This window comes from Mya arenaria, chromosome 3 (assembly GCF_026914265.1).
Source record: "Mya arenaria isolate MELC-2E11 chromosome 3, ASM2691426v1".
In the NCBI taxonomy this organism is placed as follows: Eukaryota; Metazoa; Mollusca; class Bivalvia; order Myida; family Myidae; genus Mya; species Mya arenaria.
This window is the reverse complement of record NC_069124.1, coordinates 9,065,743-9,078,673: the sequence shown is the minus strand read 5'-3', so window position 1 is coordinate 9,078,673 and position 12,931 is coordinate 9,065,743. Positions and strand designations below refer to the sequence as shown.

The following is a 12,931-nucleotide window of genomic DNA, read 5'->3' as shown; positions in this document are numbered from 1 at the left end:
ATGACACATTGGCTTCATGTGTTGAGCTGTGGAAATTAAGATCAGAAAATGGCAAAAATATAATCAATATTGCAGGTGGCTTATTAAACTTTTCTATTCTTACTGTCAAGAAAAATGTGATCAAATGAAGCCTTGTATATGTGAGTCTGACAAAAGCTCATTTCAACAGGCAGAATATAACCATAACATAATAATGTAATATTTAACAAATGGCAAATACCATACATGTACTCTGTTTAAAATATCGCTGCTTATCTAGATAAATGCCAAAGAACTGTTTATCATAGCAAGCAAGGCAGCTGTATATATTGAATGTGGACAAAAGATAAGGACTTATGCTATTATTAATTACACCAACAAGACCAGACTGTAGATTCACACTGCTCAAAGGTTTTAAAAGGGAATAGATCTTTGGTGATATAATAACTACATGTATATTCATAAATATATTTGTTTACTATTGCTAACTAAAACAATTGTTCCAGTATGAATAATTTCAAATGCATCATAATATAAAAATAATTGCAAAATCAAGGTTTTCTTCTTTAATTGAAGTACTCAACAATCCACAACAAAATGATACACAAATACATTGATTTAAAATCTTTTCCAATAGTAACATCCGATCAGAATTATTGTTCATTCATACCAATTCATACAAGTGAACAATACTTAAAAAGTATTTTTAATACTGAATACTGAAAAAACAAATGAGCTCAACACAAACTTTCATAAAAAATTGAATCATTACAGTAGGGTTAGAATAAGAGTGCTGCGAACAAAAGACAGGACGCTAACGGAGAAGATGGCACATTGTATCTGACTGTTTAGAACATTATGAACATTGTAAATCTGACAAAAACATGTTAGGAATTTTGTTAAAATGAAGTTTTATTAGGTTTCAGTTGTTAGTAATGTAAAGATTGTATATATTAATAATCATATCTTTTAATAAAAACATGTAAGAAATATTTGATTATATTAAGCATTCAATTTATTTTTCATTATATCATGATGGGGGGAGGGTACAAATGCTGGTCTCCATTAGGACAGAAGATGGCTACAGAAAAAGGACAGGTTGCAGCACCCTTCCTTAACTCATAGGCTAAAACCCTCATAATGGCAAATAGTGACTTAGAACATATATTTGCCTAAAAATACATTAAATTTTGACATGTGACATGTAAACATTTTATGTCAATTGTAAAAATCAACTCTTGGCAATCAATATTTACTATGAAAAATATAAATATATCTCTTTACTACTATTACTCTCCCGTATTTACTTGTGTAGACTAGAAATAAAAAATAGCGAACAATGATAACATTAAAATGTAAGTTAACCAATATTATCAACACATAGTCAGCTGTTTCAAAAAAGGAGTTTAACACAAAAATGTTGCAGTCCTAAACACCTATAGATCTTGATTTCCTCATTTCAACCATGCAATTCCTCAATCATTCACAAACCACAATAATTAGAATGTGAACAAGTTATGTAGCTTTACAGTACTCAATAATAATTATGTGAATAAGTTATGTAATTGTACATGTATACTACATGTACTCAATAACAATGATAGATTCACAATCATATCACTTTCATAGATTACAATTGTCAAAGTAATGTTGGCAGATCTGCAGTGTTGCTTAGGCATACAGCTAGTACATACAACATTCCCATAAGAAAGTTCAGCTTTGCCAATCTCTGTGGAAGTTTATGCAGCTGTCGGGATCTGAATTGCCGCTCTATATTAAAGGCTTCCTGAATTGTTAATACTGGTAATGTCATCCACTTTGATATGTGTAAACCTCCTTGCACAAGGAGGATATATGGCACAAACAATAAAAATATGAATAGCACATAGGAGCCAGTCCACCCAAGTAGAATTGCAGTTGTTACAATTTTGGCCTTTCTATCAGATTCTGTGTCTCTTGTATTGTTAGCATGAAGGATGGCAATGATGTTTAGTGCCAGAGGTACAGCATATAGCAAAGTAACAGCAGATATCTCACCGGCTTGTGTTAGGAATGAGAACATAACAGAAACAGGGCCAAATGTGAAGAAAATAATGACATCACCAAGAGCCATGTACTTCAATCCCAGACCCCCTGTGTATAGAAAGCTTCCTGACAGTCCGCAAAAGAATATCAATGCAATATGCTCCATTTCTGCTGATGAGATTACACAAAGACACAAAAAACCAATGATTCCTATGGAGTACAGTACCATTCCAAGCCACTGAATATCCTCAGGAGTTAGTATTCTGTCTACTAAAGTTCTGTCATCACTAGACTTGGTATCAATTCCCCGCTGGTAGTCAAAGTAGGTGTTAACGATGTTGCCAGCTGCATGGACAGAAAGTGCCGTAATCAGGGTGAGGAGAAAGATGGAGATCGAGAAATGTCCCACCGCTTTGTAGGCAAGTGCGCTTCCAAGTGCCACAGGAGTGAAACTTGCAGTAAATGACCATGGTCGCAGCGCTACCAGGTATCTAAAAAACAAGGATAAATATCAGTACCAATAAAACTGCAAGTTTGAACAACCACTTAAAGAATGTACCTTTATAAGATGAGCTATAAAAAACACAAGCATGATTCTCAAATCATTAATAGTGATATTTTAATAATGTACAATGTTCAAACATTTCTGATCTATTAAAAGTATTGAACTATGTATTCAGTTTTTTTATACTAAATAAAAACAACACATTAGCTTTTGACACACTTTGAGCTGCACGTGAGAATCAGATAAAATGCAGCATGTGTTTTACAACACGCAGTTTTTGTAGAAATTAGAGGGCCTTCACTGCTTATAACAAAAACAAATTACATCAAGACTTATTTAGCTTTGTCTAATTACATTTTTATACTAAAGATTACTTCAACACTATTCTCCTATAATGACAATATCATTCTTACATTAAGGCTGATTAAACAAGAGCTGTCACAGAGACAATTCCGCCGCTTTTCAGTGCAAGGATTGAAAAGTTTTGGCGAAACATGCATGGATCACTGTTAGATTAGATTTCAATGCAATTCATGATGTGCTGAGATATTAACATAAATGTGGTTACATGGAAAATTTCAACCAGAATTTTTAAGTCTAATAATAAAGGGAAATTATTTGCAAAATACAGTTATATATCTTGGTTATTCAATTACGTTGAGTGGTTGAATACCATTCTATAAAGTCTCAATGCAATACATCGAGTAGTTGCTGAGAAATTAATCTATGTGTTCTTAAACGCAAAACCTTAACCAGAATTTCTATGTCGAATAATAAAGGGCAATTATTTGCATTAAATGAAACTAGAGTTATCTTACATGTTTAATTAAGTAGGTTGGATGGTTGAGTACCATTGTATCAAGTCTGAATGAAATACTTCAAGTAGTTGCTGAGATATTAACCTATGTGTGCTTGCACACAATACCTTAACCAGATTATGTAAGTTGAATAATAAAGGCCTATTATTTGCATTAAATGCAAAGTAGAGTTATCTAACTTGGTCAATTAAGTAGGTTGGATGGTTGAGTCCCATTGTATCAAGTCTCAATGCAATACCTCAAGTAGTTGCTGAGATATTAACCTATGTATCCTTGCACGCAAAACCTTAACCAGAATTTCTAAGTCAAATAATAAAGGCCTATTTTTTTAATTAAATACATACTAGAGTTATCTAACTTGGTTAATTAAGTAGGTTGGATGGTTTAGTACCATTGTATCAAGTCTCAATGCAATAACTCAAGTAGTTGCTAAGATATTAACCTATGTGTGCTTGCACGCAAAACCTTAACCAATGTTTGACGCTGACGTCGAGGCTTTGGTGAGTAGTATAGCTCTCCATATTCTTCTAATAGTTGAGCTAAAAGCAGGTGTGAAAATCTATTTTGCCTACTACTGTCTAAAAAACATACATTTTTTGCAGTTCAATACAGGGCTTTTTCTGTAGTGCCCATGGGTCTGACTATCAAACCAAGTCCCCAAAGCGAAATATAATCATATATATATGTTTTTCCCAATCTTCAGAAAAATTCACAAGCAAAATTGAAAAAGTAAATATTTTTTTTGTTTGTTTTATGAATGACTTTTTACCTCTTCTGGTTCATTCATCATCATAATAAATCAAGATGATATTGAGTTTTGGGGGTAATTGAATTTAGAAATTGTTGATTTACATCACATTCAGAGATCAGTATGAAATATTATCTGTCACGATTTATTGCAATTGATATTTCAGCCTTTTCAGTTTTTGAAAGGGAAAAGAAATTAAAACAAATAATTCCTCATTCCCAGGAGACTGGAAAGCTTGTTCTTTTAACTGTAAAATTTTCCAATTTCACAAGTTTCCCCAAAATGACTAGGGTCTTTTTCCCAAAATGACTAGGTTTTTTTTCAAAAAATGGGCAGAAAAAGTCCTGCAATAATACTGGTATCACTGTATGCAGCCAGTGTTTTATTAATTAATAATAATATATATGGCTGTCTCCTTACCTAATTTTTGAGAGAAGATATGTTGAAGCAGTTGTCATGCTGATTTATCAATGAGTTAAATTGCTTTTATTTAGTAAAACTAGGCCTCCCTAAGGCTAGTCTAAAATAATAGACGTGTTATACGGGATTCTTCCAATCCCTAACGTCTAAACGGGAATGTGCAAAAAACGGGGGTGTTTTAAAAATATTGAAATTGTTTTAAGTGAAGTATTTTATGGTTGAAATTGGTCGTAAAGAGTTATATTCATATTTTACTATGTAAGTGAAATGCTATTTTGCACTGAACAAGCATTTAATGCATTAAAACAAGTTGTTTACCTTTCCAAGAAAACGAAAGTTGACTGACACAGACAACAATTATGCGAAGGGGAACAACTCGATACAATCGTAATAACTCGGCCTCCTCCGACAAAGCTTCGAGATAGACCTCGTTATATAATCGTAACAACTTGGCCAATGGTCGAAATGTTCCGAGCGATTTAAAACTGTGCCCTAAAGCCTTGCAGGTGCCCTTCATGTATATATCGTTATGTTTTGACAGAATGAAATGAAGAAAAGCCGTCAAACTCATTATTATAAGTTGGATATTTAATTTTTGTGTACAGAACTAATATAAAATAACATTATCTGGTAATATTTCTTGTTTTTATGTTATTTTATAGACGCTATATGCTTTAACCCGGAATCCTGATCGGAACAACTACCCACTTTTGATACTAAACAATTTGTACGTGAAGGATTTGCCATATCAAAAATCTAAAAAAAAATCCGTCAACGTACAATTATTTGGACTACCCTAAGGCATGGAAAACCCGACCATGTCCGAATGTTAGTATCCGGGCACTGCACAATTGATCTTTTATCAAACTGAACGTAAATGACTTAAGTTTTGAAAAACAAATGAGTATAACGAACAGATTTTACAGTTCTTTAAGAAATCATACCTTTTAAAATGCTCCCTCAGTTGGTCAATTCGAAAAAAAGGAACTTTATCCTGCGAATCCATGTATGTTGTTGTTGGATGTATAGCCTTTCTTCTACATATAGAAGATTCTTCTACAACCGGTGTGTGTTGTGTGTGTTGGCGTAGCAGTCAACAGTACATGGCGATACTATTTCCCGGACCCAGTCTCATCCGGTCCCGGTCTCATCCGGTCACTGTTTTCAAAATTATACAGTAGGCATCTGCCATGATGGAGAAGGTGTGAATGGCCGGGGGATAATAGGATTACACTTGATATTAGTTGTTAAGGAAACAAAACAACATATTTAATATCAATAAAACAAATTATAATTAAACTAATATCATAATTAAAAGTTTTATATGAAGAATATACGGTTTTATAAAGCCGAACTTGGATAACAACTTAACAAACTATACGCATGTACTAAAATCATAGTCATGAATTGTATATAAATTGGTTCAAAATTATATTTAAAACTAATTTAATTGTATTTTTAAACAACATCTTGTAGACGAATATTTACGACAATGGCAAAGAAAGTCAATCGTCCGCTATTTACTCCGCATTTTAGAACTGCCCGCTTTAAACGCAGATGACATTTATAAACAATAATATATTGCACGCAGATAAACAAATAAACTCTGAGAAACCAATAAAAATGTTTATGTTTGCGATGGTGTAACTACATCTGCAAGAAGTAAATCTTATTTGAGACAAATTTTGGAAAAAAACAACAACAAAAACATCTGAACTGCACTTCAAGAATAGGAGTGTTTTTTATCAGCCAAGGGTCTAAATTTTCGATTGAAAATTTCGGTTTCTTTTCTTTCAAAAGCATAATCATCAAGGTACGTGTTTGTAAGAAAGATACAAGGTGTGCATTCAATGCTATAATATAAAAACTATTTTTTAATACCTTTTCCTTCAAAAAATGGGCTTATATATCAAACTAACCCTTTAAGTGATCTAGTCGGCATATTCTCGTTATATAAACTACTTGCCATTAAGGATGTTAATTACAAAATATACCAGAGCTGTTGAAAGGCCTTCAATTATTTAAGATATACACATTCATGCTTGTAATACTTTTTATATTATAGAAGGTACAAAACTGAACGTATCCCATTAAAGTCTGTTTTTGTATAACCAAACAAAACATTTGCTGGAAGGCCACCGACCCATGTAAATATCACACATTACATGCATAAAAACTACTAATGCAAATTAGTGAGCATATATTACATAATAGTATCTGTCAAAACATAGATTGTAATTGAAATACCTTTTAATACAAGGCCATTGATAAACTATATCATATACTTACAGTCAAAACTTGTAACAAGCATTAAATGTTTATTCTTGGTGAAGCGTTTTTTTCCTTTTAAAACATGAGTATGAATAGTGTGAAGTTTTTATTCACAACATTTTTAATATTAAAAAAACATCAATATATTAAACTTTATATTGGGTTATATTATTATTTATATTATATTTGGGTTCTCATAATATATTTTTATTTATATATTCTTGTCTTATAGTATTTTATAAAGAACACAAAAAGGATATTCTGTCTCTCTAACATCTTTACAATGAGGACAAAATCATAGTTGTCTTTCAACATTTGTATAACGGCTGCTCTGTGGAATATTTGTGATTGATTAGTACTATTACTTTATGTTAAGCCTTTAAGTGTTTCCACAAAAGTCGCTTTGACTTTTTGAAACGTCGAACAGCTTTTGCACACATGACGATTCCCGCAAACAACGCATTCTCATTGAGACTTTTGTTTTCAAAGTTTGACATTCCTTATCAAACCACTTTTTACTATTATTATTATTCTTACGTCTTAAAGCTGCACTCTCACAGATTTACTATTTTTACAATATTTATATTCTTGTCTTGGAAAGAGCAAATTTTTAGTAAATATCTGCAAACCAATGATATAAGATTGCTGACAAAAAATCAGATCGTAGATTTTCATATTTCCATTCACGGAAGGTTTGTATCCAGGAAAATTATTTCTTGTTCATTACCAGCACGATCGTATAAATATTTCATAAGTATTTCATAATCTTTAGTAAAATATATGTTAATAGTGCCTTCAACAATTTATATTCCCTTTATATTATCCTTTCTAAGCGTCAGAGATAATAAGTATCTATCATGTGTTTCCGGTACGGATAGAAAAATCCGACCCGAGGGCACGCGCTTAAGCCGGTAACGAGGCTTGCCGAGTTACCGGTCACGCAACGTGCCCGAGGGTCGGATTTTTCGATCCGGACCGGAAAAAAACATGATTGATATTTTTTCTTGCATACCTAAAAGTATGAATTTGTGGAAAAATTGACCTATAAAACGCACTTTTGTGCATTTCACCAAAAAGCGCGTGCGACGTTGTGTACTGACGTCATAAAGCACAGTAATTTTAAATCACTATTGACGTCAAATAGTTCGTCTAAAAATCGAGCTTTTACGATCATTTATTTTCAATTTTAATTAAAAGTATTGCATACTTATATTTTTTATTGCGCTTTATTGAAATTGCATATTATATTTTCATAAACCATACAATAAAATAAATAAGAAGTGGCGCGTTGTTGCGTGTGACTCATCTTACATGGGGGGTGTAAGACGAGTTTTTACAGCACCGGTCACATGACCGGAAACACACGTCCGGTATGCAAGAAAATATGTGCTTCGATGTGTTAAATAGTTCACGACTGAATTTAAGGATAACCTCATGTCGAAAATCATTATTCAGTCTTGAAACATATTTCACGATAGTGTTTTTTTTACAAATATTACAACGCCGCCCATAGTACGACCTTTGTTTTCAGATTTTCTTGCATGACATTAAAGAGGGGTATAACAAGAAAACTTATTTAAACCTAATGCTTCGCAATCCCACGTTTCCAAAAGTGCAAAAATGTAAAAACTAGTAATATAAGCAAAAAAATCAGGACGTTGATACAGCTGAACACCAATATTCCATACCAAAAACGAAATATGCGAATGTAAACTAGGCCTTGGCCGAATACCTAGTCGACCGGTGTAGTTTCTGTCGGGTTTCGTGGTCTAGGGACACTCCATAGGCTGCTGTATCCATCGTAAACTAGGCCTTGGCCGAATACCTAGTCGACCGGTGTAGTTTCAATCGTAACAACTCGGCCATCTCCGGCAAGCTTCGAGATAGACCTCGTAAATAGTAGTAAGGATATACGAAAGTGCGATGCGGCTGCCGGCGATTAACACCGTTTTCAATCCGCGTAAAGAAGGCCCATTGTAACAACAAGGAAATGGATTGTGTTAAATTAAATGTGCTTGTTTAAGAGAAAATATTTATTGTAACCTCAAAGAATGTTCGTTTTAAAAATATTTAGATGTTTCCTTATAGTTGAAGCACTCTATTTCCTCTAGAAAAATCGTGAGCACACAGAAAATGTACTTGACTGTCATTGAAATGATCATACGGTTCATGGCATGCATGAATCATTACATCGGATTAAATGCATGCATGGACTAAATGTCAACATTTTCTCAACAGTTATAGGAATACCCTATGAAATGTAAGTTTTAAGTCATACTTTGCCGTGTTATTTTTCACACCATGCCTTGCCATTAAAACAACATTACTATTCTGTAAAATCATTAATTTGCCTTGTGCAGAGTTTTGTGTGGTAGGATGGGTGTGAGCTTGGCACCCAGTCAGCTTTACCAGCTGAAATCTATGCATGCCTTTACTTCAGCATTGTTGGGTTTGGGCTGCAGATTTTTTTTGTGTAAACAGTTCTGTGGGGTTGGGATGGGGCGGTGACTATCCACGCAGTAAGCTCAATTGTTAGAGTACCAGTACAACGTTCATGTGGATATGCACCAGACAATTGTAACCACCCCCCCCCCCCCCAGGTCTGGGGAATAGTGGGGACTTTGACTTTCAGTACAGCCAACCCCGGCTAAAATCCCCACCCTGCGCGGACGATCCAATGGCAAAATCCCTGCCAAATGCCCCCACACCCCAGGGACTCTAGGTAAGGTCCATTCCCCTCTATATTTTAAGCGAAGATAAAACCACCGCATTCACCCAGCACTGCAGGGCCACCTGATAGGTAAAAACACGGCCCATTTCCCCAATTAACCCCAGTATTCCCCCGGACCTGGGGTGGGGGGGGGGGTTACAATTGACTGGTGCACTAAGTTGACAGAACTTGTCTTAAAATTGTATTTGTTCAAGGCAGATCATGCTTCACTTTACCTCCTAAGCTGTGGATAAAACCCACTCATTAGAAGTTTCCTTACACATTATATTTGTCTTAATCTATAATTATTAGTCTCAATTGAGTAAATTGTCATTTTTTATTAAAAACAACAACACCAAAAGAGTAACTGATAAGATACTCAGCTGATTTAATTTTTTGTAAATAAAAGCCTTAAACAAATATTTAGCCAGGTTACTAAGCTTTTCAGCAATGTATACCAGACTTTTTTCAATAATACTTAATCTATTTTGAATAATTAGCCTTTAGATCACTCTTCACCAAATGACTCTTTTATAACTCCATAAAATGCAAACAAGAATAATTACAGTTTGGATCAACACGTCTCTTAATTTTATTTTTAATATTAGTCCAGTAATAACAGAGCCATCTGTATGCAATCCAATGTAAAATTAATGATAAATTAGGTTTTGCTCAAATCTTTACTTTCATTTCTGTGCCAAGCCCTTTTAAGTGCATTGAGTCTTTTGGGAGACTTCACAATATTTCTGGCGTTTAATCCCCATATATGGCTTTAAGTTGCCATACAAATTTAAGTCTTCATTATAAAAAATACTGTATGTCTCCACTTTAACCATAAACACACAATGAGAGGACTATTTAAAGCATTACCATGTGTCAGAATTATAGATCTTTCTTTGCATTTTATTTGTCTAAATGTATTACCGGTCTCTTTAGCAATATCCTTGTGCCTCTTTGAGTACTTGGCTTGACAGTTTGGTTTTTATTACATTGTTTTAAATGTTTTATTTGTACACAACAATGATGATGATGATGATGATGATGATGACACTATGCTATGCCAAAACCTCAACACATTTTCTTCAAACAAAAAAGGACAGTCATTTAGAATAACTTTTATTACATCATTTGAGAAAATAAACTCATACAATCAACGAAATAAACATGCATCTGTAAAATCACAAGTCATGTTATGTGTTCGTTAAATTTAACTTAATAAAGAAAATAAATATTGGTTGCAGTAAGCAATGCGCATCACTTCTAATAAACATTCCAACAGACTGAAAAATAAATCAACACAAATGGAAAAACTGTTTGCAAGTCAGCTAGTATCTTATTTTATGCCTTATCAGATTGCTATGCAAGCTGGAAGCTTACAAAATCACTCTTAAGTCTGTTGCCTAAGTAGAAACAAGAATGGACATCCTTTTCCTGAGGTCAAGAGAAAGTATCTTGAACTCACAACCTTGAATTTGAGGCTTATCCTCTAGACCACTTTCACCTTTTCACATTTTAATTTAAAGAGCCCAGTTTACAATATGGCATTTACAAGGATGTGCCCTATTAACGGATTTTCTGAAGTCTTAAAAATTGAACTGAACAAAATAGTTCTCCTTTATTTGGTCTGCCGATGCCATCTGTTTCTGTTTTTGTAGTTATCTCCCCTCCATAATATAGGAAAACCACTTTAAGCGTAGATAAATCCTTTACCATATTACCCTTTTAAAATATATGTTCGGATTTATTTAATAATCACGGACCAACAGATGACTTTTATCTTCAACTTCACATCAGTATGTAAGTCATCAAATATTTGAGATGACAAGATGTTCCACTGAACACTTTGTTTCCATCTTGCACTCATTTTTCCAAGGTAGGCGTTGCAGTTGTGTTAGATGATTTCCATGCATTGCAGGTCAATCCTCATTCAATGGCATTTTTGATTACATTCGGATTCCAGCGCCTGAAATAGAAAACAGAAAATACAACAATAATAGATATTATATTTTCAGATCAATTATTTTAAAAGCCTGTACAACAACAGAAAAGTATTCACAAAACATTAAGTGCAACACCAATTTAAAGCTGCATCCTCATGGTTTTACTGTTCTGACACCTTTTTTATTTTTATCTTTAAACGAGCCAATTGGCAATTATTGTGCAAATGTATGGAAACCAGTGATATTAGACTGCTGACATAATATCAGATCACAGTCTTTCATATACAAGTTTGAAAATTTGGTAAAAAATCCTCCAACTAGTCATATAAGGTCACACATAATAGAACAGATTTTAATTGTTTGGAAAATATTTTTTTGCTATTGCTTTAAGCCATTTAATTAATAATATGTGTAAATTTAATTTAATTACTCCTTTGGGCTTTTGAAGAACGACCAAGAAGAACTGTCAATCTGTGAGAGAGCAGCTTTTAGCTCTGGACTACTGGTAAATTAAAAAATATGAAATGAAATTCATGTTTAAATTCATCTACAATGTTGATATTTTAATACTGTCCATCCTTGTTGGTTAATTGTACAAACATGCAGGTACTTTTGGGCTTAAACCAATAGGATACTTGACTGTTAAATAATTGTCCGAATTTCGAAAATAGTACAACCATTACCTCATCTGACTTTTTTCATTAGAAGAAGCCGGGAATCAGAGTCAGCTGCACCCCTGGTACCATACTCTTCTCTGAAAATGACAATAAGATTAAAATCTAAATGTCTGCATTTCATTGGCACAGTAAAAATGTCAGCAATTTTCAATGTTTCTGCATCACCACCACTGGTGGATATCATAGAATTTAGTCTTGAAAGAAATGTGTGCTGGTTTATGCGTTCAAACTCATTTTGTTAAACCGATAGAATGAAGATCTAATTTATTTAGAGAACTATATTAGTGAACAGGGCCGAATTGTGCCATTACATTAAATTGTTCGATACCAACACTCACGGATATATAAACCATACATCCTTGGTTAAAAGAATGTAAATTTAAAATTATAAAAATTAAAGTTAATGATATGAAATGTATGAGATAAATACACTGAGAAAGAAAGTCTAACCTATTATCGATCTAAGTAAAGTAAGATTCAGACTTATTTGTTATTACAAATAGATTATTTGTTTTCTTAATTTTTGCCACTGATCACTGGAGCTTCAAAATTGTTATTTACTATATTATAATCTGTCAAATGAAAGAAGACTTTACCCCACCCACTAAGAATTAATGACATTTCCAATTAGTTTCTCATTAGGGCTCTTTTAAAACTATTTATATATTTTATTAAAATACAATAAGTATAAAAATAACACTTACACACAAATAAGTGGTAAAAGTTCGCTCCTCATTCTGTCTTTGGACTAACATATCTCTTGGTTGTTTGAACATCTTCTTGGTCGGCCATGATGGACTATTTTCTTACGACCCGTATTATATCCGAGGCCATATCT

General features: G+C 33.4%; 1 protein-coding gene and 1 long non-coding RNA gene across 2 annotated transcripts; both read right to left on the bottom strand.

The window, feature by feature from the left end:
* Positions 1 to 433: 433 nt before the first annotated feature.
* Positions 434 to 5,546, bottom strand: LOC128228163 (ubiA prenyltransferase domain-containing protein 1-like). The gene is made up of 2 exons (XM_052939318.1): positions 5,440 to 5,546; positions 434 to 2,495 (listed from the first exon to the last, which is right to left on the bottom strand). The coding sequence occupies exons 1-2, from the start codon at positions 5,499 to 5,501 to the stop codon at positions 1,619 to 1,621; spliced, it is 939 nt and encodes a 312-aa protein (XP_052795278.1). The 5' UTR covers positions 5,502 to 5,546; the 3' UTR covers positions 434 to 1,618.
* A 5,039-nt stretch (positions 5,547 to 10,585) lies between these two features.
* On the bottom strand, positions 10,586 to 12,922 carry LOC128229277 (uncharacterized). The gene is made up of 3 exons (XR_008260066.1): positions 12,798 to 12,922; positions 12,100 to 12,170; positions 10,586 to 11,439 (listed from the first exon to the last, which is right to left on the bottom strand). It is a non-coding gene; the product is annotated as an uncharacterized LOC128229277 (long non-coding RNA).
* Between the last annotated feature and the right edge of the window lie 9 nt (positions 12,923 to 12,931).

Excerpts from the sequence above, each read along its gene's own strand:
- LOC128228163 (XM_052939318.1), bottom strand. The coding sequence starts at position 5,501 with ATGGATTCGCAGGATAAAGTTCCTTTTTTTCGAATTGACCAACTGAGG. Across the intron at positions 2,496-5,439 it reads CTGAGGGAGCATTTTAAAAG|ATACCTGGTAGCGCTGCGAC; the intron begins GTATGATTTCTT and ends CTTGTTTTTTAG.